Source organism: Canis aureus, chromosome 12 (assembly GCF_053574225.1).
Source record: "Canis aureus isolate CA01 chromosome 12, VMU_Caureus_v.1.0, whole genome shotgun sequence".
Classification (NCBI taxonomy): domain Eukaryota; kingdom Metazoa; phylum Chordata; class Mammalia; order Carnivora; family Canidae; genus Canis; species Canis aureus.
Genome location: NC_135622.1, coordinates 12,591,166 through 12,606,371, shown reverse-complemented (window position 1 = coordinate 12,606,371; position 15,206 = coordinate 12,591,166). Strand labels below are relative to the sequence as shown.

The 15,206-nt window shown below is 34.5% G+C and overlaps 1 protein-coding gene across 2 annotated transcripts in view; it reads right to left on the bottom strand.

Annotated features, from left to right (window-relative positions):
• Positions 1–3,981: 3,981 nt before the first annotated feature.
• Positions 3,982–15,206, bottom strand: part of TRIM33 (tripartite motif containing 33) — a 116,246-nt gene continuing 105,021 nt past the window's right edge. The window contains exons 16-20 of one of the 2 annotated variants that reach the window (XM_077842786.1): positions 14,162–14,285; positions 12,368–12,442; positions 10,507–10,659; positions 9,031–9,081; positions 3,982–8,951 (exon numbers count right to left, since the gene is read on the bottom strand). In XM_077842786.1, coding sequence (XP_077698912.1) covers positions 8,739–8,951; positions 9,031–9,081; positions 10,507–10,659; positions 12,368–12,442; positions 14,162–14,285 — 616 coding nt within the window. In that variant the 3' untranslated portion in view covers positions 3,982–8,738. The remainder of the gene's footprint in view (positions 8,952–9,030; positions 9,082–10,506; positions 10,660–12,367; positions 12,443–14,161; positions 14,286–15,206) is intronic. The other variant, XM_077842788.1, reaches the window with a different exon arrangement.

Genomic DNA, 15,206 nt, shown 5'->3' with positions numbered 1-15,206 from the left:
TCTTCTTTGATCTGTATGTTTTTCTTCTCTAGATGTTTTATTCTCAAATCTGATTTTTCCTCCCATGTACCCATTATCCCTATCCACCTATACCATTTTTAAGCTTCTTATTCTTTCTCAATTTTTGGACACTCTTTTATTCCTTATGCATTTTGTATTTCATTGAATCTAAGCGATCATGTATTGAAGGATACACTTTTTATATCACTAATATAACCAATATATTACAATGCCATCACAAGTTTAGAGATAATAAGCCTTTTCAGTCTCTGAACATACTTATCAGTAATTCCAATGTCTGAAAAAATAGTAATTTCAATGTCTGCAATCATTACAAGCCAGATTCTGCTCTTCCTCCTAATTTTTAAATAATGACTTGTTCCTCATTTTTGTGACTCTGAATGAGTCCAAGAATATTGTAACACTATCTTTAAAAATTCTTTGAGATTGGGTTTGGAGTACTTTTTTTAAAGATTTTATTTATTCATGAAAGACACAGAGGCAGAGACAGGGAGAAGCAGGCTCCCTGTGAGGATCCTGCAGATGTGTTTTCTACATCTGCTGTTTGCTTATAGGGTCACTTCTGGAGGCTTCACGTTTTAATTTTCCTCGATCCCCAAACTGGGATCACCCGCTGAGCCAAAGGCAGATGCTCAACCGCTGGGCCACCCAGGCATCCCTGAAGTACCTTCCTTAAAATTTTGAGTACCAACACTTGTTTAAATGCCTGGAATCATTTCTAACCTGATATACTTTAAGCCTTAGTTTTTCTGATGACACAGAGAAGTGTAAGTCGGGTTCCAAACCTGTTTTAAGTGTTAGCTTGCAGACACCAATTCTCAGGGGAGAACTTTTTTTATTCTTCACTTAGCCAGTTTTCTCTTCTCTCTTGAGGTACGGTATTCTGGCTCATTCTTTCACTGAATGTGTCATATTTTGAGGTACCAGGTTTTGGAAGATTATCTGACTCTGACTTCACACCTATGTTGTGGCCCTAGTCTCCCTAAAGCTTAGCCTATTCCAAAGTCTTTAGGACACAAAAGGATTAGCAGAACCTTGGCAGTAACTGTCTTTTTCAATACTTCTTTGGATTCATACTTTTGTTCTACCCTCGTTTAAACCTTATTTTGACAACTTTCAAGTCTTCAAAAACTTGAAATAGCAATAAAATAAACACCCTACTTTTCACTAAGATTCACCAGTTATTTTGCCACATCCACACTATATCATATATATATTTTACACACACACCCATTTTGCCTAATCAAATGATATTCTTAGATATTTTATTCCTAGATATTTCAGTATGTATTTCCTAAAAAAAAGGATATTCTCCTGTGTAAGCAAGAAACTATTGTCACCTAAGAAAACTAAACGTTCCATATCATTAAGAATTCTATACAAATCTCCACAGATGTCTCTAAGATGGCTTTAATTTCCAGGTTTACTTAATTCAAGATCAAATCTAATTTAATGCATTACTCGTTTGTTTTGTTTTTTAAGATTTATTTTGGAGAGTAAGCATGGGGATGGAGGACAGGAGATGGAGGGAAAAAGCCAAGTAGACTCTGAGCTGAGCGCAAAGCTGATGCGGGGCTCAATCGCACAATCCTGAGGTCATGACCTGAGCCAAAACCATGAGTCCAATGCTTAACTGTGCCACCCACGTGCCATTACATGTTATTTTTTGATCTATAATGGTCTCCCTACCTGTTTTACCCAACAGTTACTTTAAAAATTCACATCAGGCATCTTTGCAAATGTCCTACATTGCACTTTTCGGCCAGAACGTGGTCCTAGAGTCCCGAGATTGAGTCCCCCATTGGGCTCCCTGCATGGACCCTGCTTCTGCCTCTGCCTGTGTCTCTGCCTCTCTCTCTCTCTCTGCGTCTCTCATGAGTAAATAAATAAAATTAATTATTTCATATGATTAGATTCTCAAATATTTTTGGTAAAAATGTTACAGGTGATAAAGGTGGAGCTTTTGTTTTGTACTGGTCTCAATCTACCAATAAATAATGGTGTGGCTGGACTGGCCTCCATGGCCAGTTATTATTATTGTAAGACACTTCAGCAACAACCATCAGGAAACTGAAGAAATAAAGGTTTATTACTTACAAGACCTGGAAATCACACATTTCACAAAAAATTAAAGTGAAGCTCAGAGTTCATATAGGTAACTGGTTAACCAAAGTTTACCAGTTCAAACTAAAGTGTACAAGGCCAAAACTCATGATTTTTCCACCACACAAAATACATCCAGAAAGGTAGCAATTTGGAAGTTCCATTCTGGTATTTCGCTTGGTTATTCATGGTCATAGTTCTGCATAACCTAAAGAAAAGCCAAGGCTAAATTCCTTGGAAAACAATCTATACTCAATCTAACCCACTGTATGCTTAACGCTGCTCAAAATGGAATAGTTCTTCCAAGGTTATCTATGGCTTCTATATTGCTCAACTTAGTGGCCACTTTACCTTCACTTCATCTCTTGCTCTAACACTTCATATCAATGATACTCCTTTTGAAACCCCTTATAAAACCTCTCTCATCTTCCATTATGGCTCCTCTGCCTTTCCTCATGACTAACCTACAGTCTTCTTGTAGAGTCTTTTTATTTTTTTTTAAAGATTTTATCTATTTATTCATGAGAGACAGAGAGAGAGAGGCAAGCAGAGACACAGGCAGAGGGAGAAGCAGGCTCCATGCAGGGAGCCCGATGTGGACTCGATCCAGGGACCATGGGATCATGCCCTGAGCCAAAGGCAGATGCTCAACCGCTGAGCCACCCAGGTGTCCCTAGAGTCTTTTTAAAATATACTCCTTAAAAAAAATAAAATAAAATAATAAAATAAAATAAAATAAAATAAAATAAAATAAAATAAAATAAAAAATAAAATATACTCCTTAAATGTTTCCTCTGTTACTATAAGTATCCTACTCTTCTCATTCTATAAATTTCCTAGGCAATTTTGTTATTTTTACATTGTTTTAGTTAACAACATTATGCTAATCGCTCATCTTTTGATAGGTGTTTGCTGAATGCCTATCATGTGCCAGTCAATTTCAATGATAATAAGATAGACGGGATTCCTGATGGATCTTGGAGGTTCTGTCTGCAGTCTAGTTATTTCTCATAAGCACCAGAACCATGGACACCTGCACCTTAATTTTCCACAGGTACCTTAAACTCAACATATCCCCAAAATGAACCCATTCCCCTCCACTTATAATCTTTTTTCCCACTCTTTTTAATAGGTGCATTTAAAATATGCTTACTTTCTGTTCTAAATCTCTCTAGTTTCCATCTCCACTGCCAGATAGCTAGTTTAGGGGTCACCTGGATTATTCACAGCCTACAATTCCCTCTCCACTTTCAATATTCTCCATAACCCATTCTTCACAGTTTAAAACGAACTTTCAAAAAGGCAAGTCTGATTATGTCCACTCTCCAAGACCTATTCTGTTCATAACTCTTCACAGGCTCCTTGTTGCCATCAGTGAAAGCCCCAAACCCTTTAACATGACTTTCAAGGCACTGCTTTAAAAAGGACCCTGTCTCAGTTCTCCAGCTTAGTATTTTACTACTCCAAGTTATACTCTACTCCAAACTGAACTTCTCAGGTCCTGGAATATATTTCTGTTCCCTTTCATTTTCAGACTTTTCTATATTTTATTCTCTCGTCACTCTCTCTTTGCCTGGTCTCCTATCATTATATTTTTAGGAATGAAAGAGATCACTTTCTTCATCAATGAAGTTTGGTGTTAGTCCCTTTCCTATATGTTTCTACCATATTGTGTTGATCCCTATCACAATACACATTGTTCTCAAATAGAGTCTAACCACTTGTGAAGGAAGAGACTCTATTTTATCTTGTTCACTTCTGTATCTCCAGTGCCCGGCACGGAGTATACATTTTTCAAATAAACTTAAATGATTAAATCTCAACTTAAAGAGGAAGAAAAAAAGGAATTCATTTGCAAACTTTTTCAATTTTCTAATTTAATAGAAATAACCAAAACAATGTGGCTTTCAAACAAGGCTTTAAACTAATCTAATACAACTTCTACAACACATTCCAGAGCATTATAACAAGAAATATTTACAGGCAGCTAATGTATTAAATAACCATGAAAAAGAAAATCTTGCTTTTAATACACACCAGCAAAAAACACAGGAACGGAACAATTAGAAACTGCAACCTTGTTTTAAAAAATTAAATATGATTATTTAGAGAATACAATACCACAGAAACAGCACTTTTTCTTTAAGAATCATATTGAAGGGTAGTTAATTATGTGCAAAAATAATAGTTGTAGTAATAGTAGGAATAATAATAATAATGAGGGGAGGAGACCAGTTGAAATACTGGAAGCAAGGAACTAGTAAGGCTGTAAATTTAACCCTTTCGTGTGTATGTCTACATAGAAAATTAACAGGCTTTCAGATTGCACATACCATTTTCATAGGCTTATATACATGTTTCACTGTGATTTAAAACATAGTAAATGCCTACATTTTTCAGACTAGGAGCAGACAAGCACTTCCTTCGTAAGACTGAAATTTAGGCCACACCTGAAAGGGAATATTGCAGTGGCACTTACAAAATCATTTCAGTGCCTTCCCACATACAAATTTGGTGAATTTAAAAGAACAGCATTTTTGACTTTAAAGATTACTTGCTAGAAAAGGGCTAAACTTAATTTTGTACATTTTGTAGTATGATTATGACAAATATATCCAAATTGACCTATTTTTGAAGATAATTTTCTCAGATACAATAAAAAATATATAAAAGACCACGAAGGCAAACACAAGGAACTAAGATGAAAGATATGCTTTACATGCATTTTGGCCAATAAAAGAAACCATTATATCCAAGAGTACATGTTGAAATCTGAAATGTCTATGTAAACTGTGGCATATAAATTTTTTTTTTCTTAAAAAAGTACCTTCAATTTTTTTTTACTCAAATACTTACTTTTAAAAAAATATGCAACTTTCCCCAATTTTTAAAATAAAATGCCACAATATATTGTCATAAGCTCCAGCATACATTTAAATTTCTTATTTTTTTAAAAGATAGACTGGGTGATATGCATACAAACTTTCCTATAAAATCACCATCCGAGAGAGGACTATGACGTGCCTATTAGGCAACAGACTTAAAGCAGTGTTATTGCTTTATCAAGGAGGAGAGAACTGTGAGAAAAATAAAACAAAGCATCCAGGTTCAGTTCAAGATCAAACTGATAAACCTTGAAAACCTTGGATCATCTTCAGCAGATTATTAATACAGATGGTATGAATTAAGAATGATTGTTTTAATTAGGGGAGTTGGGGTAGGTGGATTTTATAAAACTACTCACCGATCCAATGCTGAGTATGCAAATAAGCAGTGCTGACTTCAACAAGAAATGAGATTTTTCTATTTCCTGTGTTGTTCATTGGAAAAGGGTAAGGGACTTAAAAGGCCAAGGAAGAGGGGGCCGCAGCATCTACTCCCGTTTTGGATACTAAGAGATTGCTGAATAACATACGGTAGGCCAAAATCCAAGGGCACAGTCAGAAGACCTAAATCTACTGGCTTACTAATACTAATCACTAATAATTACATGGCAGGATACCTGCTGAGGTAATTGATAAACCTACAATTTGTACACTATAAACCTTTGCTTCTAATTAAAAGCATTATTTCTTTGGATTAACTAAAAATCTCAAAAACCATTACAACAAAAAGTGAGAATTAACTAATATTATTTCAAATTCCCTTATATAAGACATAGAAGTCAGAAAGTACCTTGTTGATTCCAAAAAGACAAATTTCAACAGGGGATCCAATGCCTTATCATCTCTCTGTGGTCATGATCTGATATTTCTATATAGAACATGACCTATAATCTTACCATACTTTGGAATACTACATGCTTCACCTTGCAAAACAATTCTTTTACTCAGTGAATCAGCTGAACCAAGTGCTAAAACAAATACAAATAAAGGCCAGTAGAACAGACTGAGGAACACTTTGTTCTTAGTGTTCTAATGGGCGATGGGAACTGAAGTACTACAAAACTTTGCACTCTTCTTTAAGAAAAAAAAAATTTAACATCTCCAAATCTAAAATACTGCCTTTTAACAAAGAGTAATTAAATTGCCTTCAGGAATTGACATTCAATGTTTGTTTTTGAAAAATAAACTAGTAGAAAAACATGAAGATATCTGAATACCAATTTAAGTTTTTATATTTTTTACCGGTTATATTAGATAGTGGCTGAACAAATCAGCTTAAGAACACAGTGATTAGTGTACAAGAAAAAAAGCTTCAGTGAAATCTAAACCCTCATTTAAGGGTGGTTGACAGCTATTTACTTAATAGTAAATTCTCAGTAGTATGAACTGTCTTCTATTAAGAGAAATGGAGCATATTACACGTTGACAATAAAGTGGCTTTTCAAAAACCAATCTCAAAAAAAAAAAAAAAAAAAGAATTCCACCTCACATAGAAAGGGAACACTATCTTTTAAGGCCCCAAATATCAAGAAATAAATATTTACTTAAAATTTAATTTCTCCCCCATGGATAGAACCTATGTATAAGACTTTTTCTAAGAATCATGAAAGGATTCATCTGAAGAGCAAGTGTAAAATATTAGAAATCAATGGCTTGACAAAAGGAAGTTATACTGCTACTCAGTGCTTTCCAAAACGTGCCCTTAGATATGACTCCTGATAAACTGAAATCATAAATGTGGTGGTAAAGAGGGAAATACACATAAATAAAGCATTTTAAAATGATTCTCTCCCTCGTTTAAGAAAATTCTTCTTACGTACCTGAAATTTGAGTAAAATGATAAAAGTTTGGTGTAAATTTTAAAGCTGAACTTATAACAAGAAGCTAAAAAGAAGCCACAGAATGAAGTTAGTCAACAGCTGTAATAAAATCAACACCACTTACATACACCATCAGAAGGCCTGAATAATATTCATGTTTACCCCCAACACTTGTTAAGAAAAGAAAAACCCAAAGGAATTTGTATAATAATTTCTTTAGAGCACTTTATTTGATTCAATATGCACTAAAAAATATTTACCTTAGACAATTATGTCAAATAATTTTTACTGAGTAGTCTACTGTCCGAACTGCAGAAGCTGAAGTTTTAAAAAGGCAAACGATTTGCCACAAATCTGCTGACGTCTGAAAAATATCTAATGGCAAGTCTTCTATTTTGGTCACTTTATATTTTAAGGTGTCCATACAAAAGTAGGACTAAATTTTTTTTAATCCAACAAAAGAGAAGCCTGTACACAGTCTAGAACACACATCTTGGATCTGAGCATCACAAATGAAGAGAAGAAAAATGAAACCAAGCCAAGGTGGTTTACCTGTCTCAGGGGCTGAACTCAGGGTAGTAAAGGTGGGTTTACTCCAGTAACCATTCAAGTGGGGATTGGCTCATTTTCAGGATTTACTTACAGGCCTCTTCTAAGTCCGTTAAGCCCCCAGTCCATGCAAATGTCCCACTTGGTGGACAGATGAGTAATCTAACCCCACCGGGTTTATTTTAATAGTTTTGATATTTAATAATAAGCTGCTTCTGAAGATTTTCTGAGAAGTCTGTTCTCTATTAAAATAAGATAGAACCTCAAAATATGAATGTGAACATTAGAAATAGACAGCATATATTACAAATCCATTCTTGATAGGAACATTAGTAAGAATACACATTAGCTTAAAAAACAGGCTCAGCAAATGTTGCTGATCTGCCAGAAGTTTTAGTTCACTATTTACAAATAAGACAAAGTGAAATACAGAAAATTTTACACATTTGGTAGTTGACAGATTATTGTTTGCCAATAGTGGTCTATCAGAAAACTGATATGAAGGAAGACTGGATAAGAGCCAGTGGTCACCTTCTCAATCAAATTTAAATGTACAGAAAACTAGATTAATTTTGAAACAAACATTCTGCCTTTGATGGGAGTAACTTTATGATTAAATGATCTGACTGGGAAGTGCGATTCCATGGAAGTGTTTCTCTGGAAATGACTACTATATGATCTGCCACTGAAAAGTTACCATATTTATTTCAGCAGACCATTAAAATTGATTAAATGATGATCAATGATGTTTCCTAGACTCCAGGTATAAATAGAAAATAAAACTACTGTTGAGTTCTTTAAACCAATATAAAAACTAAGGTCCAACAGCATCAAAGGGAGAAAAAATATAATGGCATGATTCAATGCACATCTGCATTGACATCAAAGCGGAATCTGAGCAACTTTGATTTTACCTAGAAAAAAAACTGGTATGTATGTGTGTGGAAGGGGAGGCATGGAAGTCGTTTTTAATAGCTGTGCACTCTTGTCCAAGAGACAATTTATCAAACGACATGACCTTCAAGTATTTACTTGTACACCAGCATCCTGCAGCAATCAATACCACATGATCACCAACATCTGCCATTCTAAAGAACCATCCTTTTTAGTAACAGAAATCTTCAAATCATTTCACTTTTACTTTTCGTTTTTTACTTTTAAAGTTGCAAATAGAGTTCTCTCCCCCTTTCTTCGCAAGAAGTGACTTCTGTCCATTACTTCAATCTAATACTGTGTAAAAGCTATCAGCTTCGTCAAGGAGGTGCCCATTGCAGGCAGGATATTCCAGCAACACTTAAATAAAAAGTTTTCTTTTCTCTCTCTTTCTCTTTTTAAAACAATTATTTAAGTTCATGTCATTTTACTTTATATGTACTGGTCTCTCATCTGACTTTAGGCGTTTTCTGCGGGGCTGTATAAAGTCTTCGTCAGAGTCCTCAGTTACCTCACCATCATCCTCTTCCTGCTCAAACTCTGGCAAAGGTGCGAAGGTCCTGTCTGAGTAGATCTCTGTGAGTTTATCTTCAAAGTACAATGCAACTGCTTTCCCTGCCTGAGCTACTTCTGAATCAGCCTGCAAGCAAAAGATAGGAATATTCACCTATTGGTAATGCATATTCCTTCACCAAGTTTGCATGGTCTGAAAAGCTTACCTTCAAATTAATCTCTTGTGTTTCTGCATAAACTTGAACAACTTTCATCATCTAAAAAGGATACCAGAGTCAAAAAAAAAAAAGGGAAATTATAATCCTTTCTAAAGTTATGAAACTGCATAGGATTGGTGACGAAAGTCAGCCATATTAGGGGGAACAAATTGCTATAACCAGATCAAGTGCTTTCTAAAATTCTATGGAACATGGAACTACTTTCTTTACAACGTTCTGTTGCTAAAGCTACTGTGAAACCTCAAGAATGGTTTCAAATTCTGAATTAGTAAAGTCAATCTGAAATGGAGGTCAAGTGAATACATCAATCTAATTAAGACCAAAAAATAAATCATTTAAGAAATGTTGCTTTTTTAAAAACTACCAAACCATCAACAAACCACTTATCAGAATTCTATCTGTATGGCAATTTGTTAACCATAAACTATTTAACTATCACTAACGCAGATAAAATGTGTCTTCCTTGCAAATGTTAGCTACAATTCACAAAAGCACATTTATTTGAAAATAATCTAATTGGATTACAAAATATGACAAAAAACTTAGGACTGTATCAATTTAACTTCAAGTAAGTAAGGTTTTACTATACTCTCTGTGGTATACTACTACACTATACATTTAACCTATAAAGATTATTTTTTTCCCCAAATTTTAAAAAGATCACCTAGATGCTTGCAGAGGTAGCTATGAGTATACTTTAAATGATTCAACATGCTTTTAGTAATAGTCATATGGCACCAAATTTCATCAGCAATAAAGAAGATCTTTTACGCTTTTGATCTTTCTAAATATTCTGTAGATTCTTATCCAATTCCATTTTCTTCTCCTAGAAAAATGAAAATCTTCCTTAACCACAGGAGACTTGCCTTTTCTCAAAGAAAACAAAATTTCCTTGAAGGAGTTATAGATCACATGTTCCCTCAAGGATAGCCCATCCTTATCCTCAAAAAATACATAACCAAAATTAATGAAAGTCTTATTGCTGAGATCAGAAAACTTAACATTATATACTCTGGCCTATGATTCAAGATGAGCCACCAGAGATTAATGATTTTAGGGTTCTACATTTAATAGACTAATATTATTAACCTACATTAAAAACAAAATCAAAGGAACCAGTACAAATCCTTTTTCTAAATGTACCCTATCAAATATAAGCTGTTTATAATCATTTCCCACAAAATATACTTAACTACAGACTACTCTCTATACTTGTGTATCTCAACCCTCAACTTATTCAAAAAGGCATATCCAATATACTTCAAGTTATACACAGTAAACATACTTCTTTAGAGCTGCGATGCAATCAAATTTTACTTTTGACAGAACTGCAGCAGAAAAAAAAATTTTGAGTCAAATTAGAAAAATCTTTTGGAAAGAAAAATAAGATTTAAAAAAAAAACAAAAACAAGCAAAAACCGAAAACTAATAATCCAAGACTTTATAGTTTGGAAGCTAACATACTTCATTAAACCTTTCACAGTTCTTGAAGATCAAACGGACATCAGCCACAAAGTCATCTGGGATTTGGTAGTGTTGGGAATGTTTTTTCTGAAGCTTCTTTTTCACGGTGGATAAGTCCATTGGTTTCTTTATAATTTTATAGTAGTTTGGTATCTGAAGAAACAAATAAATAGGGATATATGAGGATTCTCCAAAAATGCCAAACTGTTTTATTTGAAAATGCACAGCATATTGATTTTGGAAAACAACATATGTTAATTATTGAGTTGGCTGCTTGCAAATTTTGGGTATAGTAAATGTATTTTAAATCTTATGTCCAATCATCTATCATAAAAACTAAATCATATTCAGAATATGTGGCAGTCTAGTGCTCGCTTCGGCAGCACATATACTATAATCAGAATATGTGGCAGTCTAAATGGTTAATGAAAGTCCCAAAGCTCCATCTTTGGTAAAGAGCTTTGGAAAGAACACAATCAGCAAGGGTAGCCAATGACTACTGTTAAGGACACAACTGGCTCATCATAGTTTTATGACAGCCAGGGAGTTTTTTTTTAAAAAGGAAAGAAAAAATAAAAAGAACTAAATGTATTATTAGTAGAATGCTATCTTTTAGAGGCTATTAATTTTATATCATAAAGAACTCTGGACATAAAACAACAGAGGGAGAAAGAGTATAAATAACACAAGTAAAATTGTATTAACCCTTTAATAGTGATCATGCCAGGGAAAGTTCTGGCCCCAACTTTTGGCCAAAAATTTGTATCCTTGAGAAACAAATGAACTTGGAGAGCTATATAAACAGTTCATGAAAAGAAATGTTTGAAAGTTATTTTCTACTGTAAAGTCCCTGAATTTGAAGACAAACTTCCTAGTATCAAATGATTACTATTTGCATAAAACACCTTGTGTCCAGTAGGCCTTTTGTGCTTAAAACTCATTTCTGAGCCTACCCAGGAAACAAGTCCACTATTTAATATTCTATAACAGGTTTGGTATTAAACAGTATTTTAATTCAGCAACTGACGGTGAGCAAATGTATATAGCCTATTCTCATTCCATTTATGAAGCAGTGAGCACCCGATATTCCTTTTTTGTATGGGGCTTTAGAGCTTTTATTCTTTACAAAAGTCTCCTTTAAGATAAACAAAGAGCACGGACTTGCAAATTTTCAGTCTTTTCTTAACCCTGACTATTCTTTATAAAAGTGGACTTATCTTCATAAGATAATAGCCAGTGTGAAAGATTCAATTTTATATTTTTATTCAAATTAATACTTACATAGAGAGATTGTTTTCTCCCCAAGGTACTGAGCCTAGAATCACAGAACTGGAATTTTAGAAATAATTTAGTCCAATACTCCCACTGTATGTTTAAAAAAGTAGAGGTAGAAAATTATGTAATTTCCCCAAAGTTATTAGGCTGGACTGGGAGAAGAAGTTAAGTCTTCTGACTCTTGGTCCAAGATTCTTTCCATTACACCTATATCCCTTATGTCCATTTTAAAAGTGAAAAGGTACACTGAAATTAAATCTTCATGACAGCAATAAAACCTTTAAAAAACAAACTGCGATTTTGACAAGTTAATCTCACATCTATAGAGCCCTAATAAAATTTCAGATTAGTAAGTACTTAAAACATTATCAGATATTGTGCTAAAGCATTCTATAAAGGTATCCATCCTATGTGTCTTGGAATATCCAAAATGGGATAACAAATAATAGTAGAAAAGAAAACTTGAACCTTGGAGAGGTTGAGATTATTCAAGAAGCCTGAGATAAGAAGTCTTAAGGCAGAGCCAACACTCTTAAGTCTTATACTACCCTTCTTCACCAGAAATGTCCTAAAGTAAACAACTCACCGAAGCAGGAACTGGCTCCTGGAATTCAATACTTAATTCATGGCAATAGAGGTAAAGCAGAAGACGTTCACATTTCTGGCCCAAAAAAAGAAAGGAAAACTCATGAGATGTTTTTTCCCCTAATAAGACTCTTGAGAAAGAGAACTTTATCACTACAAAGCATTACTACAATAAACTGAACATATGCCTCCTATATATTGACTTATCTAACTAAATACACACACTCAAAGAAAATCGTCTTGTTTCCCATTTAGTTTTGAGACCTCTGTTCTGCTTTAAATGAATTTTATCAGAGTGCTTCTGTTCTTAGATGATGACTAAGGTAATTTATCTATTATTTGTACAAATGGAAATGAGTCATAAAAGTCACATATAGCATTTTTGTATGAAAATTATAGATTACTAGATAATCCTAGTAATCTATAGTAATCCTAGTAATCTATAAATCATTGCTGCTGTTATTCACTGTAATGCTCTGATGCAAGCAGGACATATATTCTTTCTTTTCCTGAAATGACTCCACACAGGTCCAAAATTAGACAAAACGGTCTTCTCAATATAATTCTAAAACTCTTTTATACAATCAGAAGTAAGCTGAAATGCATTTTACATTTACAGTTTTCATTTGCTTAAATTTATTTTAATATGTTTGTACACTCTAAACAGATAGTAGACAGGGATTTTGCAAGTATATACATCAGAGTAGACCCAAACACAACTGTAATGATCACAGAGCAGAGATTTTGTTTTTGGAGTTGAGACTACAGACCAGCTCAGCAGAAATCTGAGTGAAAAGAGGAGAGAGGGATGCCTGGGTGGCTCAGGAGTTTAGTGCCTGCCTTCGGCCCAGGGCATGATCCTAGAGTCCCGGGATGGAGTCCCACATCGGGTTCCCTGCATGGAGCCTGCTTCTCCCTCTGCCTATGTCTCTCTTTGTGTGTCTCTCATGAATAAAAAGAAAAAAAGAAGAAAAGAAAGAGAAGAGAAGAGAAGAGAAGAGAAGAGAAGAGAAGAGAAGAGAAGAGAAGAGAAGAGAAGAGAAGAGAAAGAAGAGAAGAGAAGAGAGAGAAGAGAAGAGAAAAGAAGAGAAGAGAAGAAAAAAAGAAAGGGAGAGAGAGGGAGAGAGAAAGAAAGAAAGCAAAGAGGATTTTGGATTTCATTTTTAAAGACAGAAAGCTACTGGAGGATTTTAAGCAAGGAAGTGACGGACTTATTTATATTTTTAAAAAGAAAAAAAAAGAAAAAAAGAAAAAAAAATAAAAAGAAAAATAAAAAGAACACTATGTAGAGGCACCTGGGTGGCTCAGTCAGTTGAGCATCAGACTCTTGATTTTGGCTCAGGTCATGGTCTCATCAGGGTTGTGAGATCGAGCCCCTGTATCAGGCTCTGCAGTATAGAAAACTATAGTTTAAAGAGGCAAGAGTAAATTCAGGGAATCCGAGTGAAGAGATTATTATGATAGTGCAGATGAACAACTATAATGGCTATCTCAGTAGGTGATGGTGAGGAGAAGTAAGAAAATCGTATTTTGGTCATTCCTGATTCTTTTATTTCTAACAGATTTCTGGCTTGAGCAATAGAAATAAGTGGTGATACCTTATAATGATAGGAAATGTAGAGGAAGAGTGCAGTTTTTTATATTATTTGTTTATTATTTATGTATTTTTGAAATCAAGCTTTTGGTTGGGACACGTTAATTATGAGGAAGCTAAGATGTAAGCTAGATGTCTGGAGGTACATAGCCAGGCAACTACAGAATCCCTAATAATAAATCTAACTATTCTGACACTTACCCTTTGGTCCACGGGGCTTAACCCTTGTGCAGTTTTCCCCTTCTTACTATGTTGCAAATTATCACAATCGTATTCAACTTCTGGTTTCCCAATATCTCTGCAAAATGTGCATATCCAATCCCCACTAAAGAGGAAAACAGGCAATTAGTCCGTGTAATTCTAACAAAACTCACTCTAGAGAAGCTAGTTCTCCGGAAGTAAATCTCCAGTTTGTTTTCTTTCCTTCCCAGTTTTTGAGGGAAAGAGAGGGTCTATTCCTGTCAGATCTCATACAGTGAAGCTGTAGGAGAAAAGCTTCCCAAAACTTTTCCTACTCGTCAATTACTTTCTAGAAAACTTTATAAAACTGGTGTCCCTATATTTCAAAAAGGATCTCTTCATAACACAAAGTTGATAGTCAGTACTTGTGGCATAAGAGTGTCAACAGCAGTACTACCTCACAATGACCCCATACACATGAAGAAGAAAAGAGTACAGGATATGGAATTCCTCGGGTATCCCATGCTGGTTTGGCATGTATTGAATATGCCAAAAATAAAACCATTCTTCTTCATGGCTAGCCAAAGCCAAAAATATACACCTACCTCTGTAAGTGCAAGCACACGTATATATACCCCTTACTTTTTAAATCTGTTTAGTCTATGGTTTGTTTTTATCAGGATTTCCATTAAACCGTAAATTCCAAAATGGTGCATTCCCAGTAATTCTCCCCCTCTCCCCGACCATAAAGAAATTCTAAATCTAGAGATTGTACTAGTCTGTGCCAACAGTTCGAATTCCTTCCAAAGTATCAGCCTTTGAGAGAAAGAATTCAGTGGCAAAATTCTAACATTCCAGCAGATGTTACTACCCAAAGGAAAGAAAAATATGAAAAGCCTTAATTACAACATCATAATGCAAACACTTTTCTTTTATAAAAGAGTAAAGTAAAAAAAGGCCCTTATTACATCTCTGCCAAATGACTAATAACCTCTCTTAAAACTTAGGTAAGAATTATGATTTCTTCAGAAAAATATTCTGGCACTGTTTATATATATATCTACCA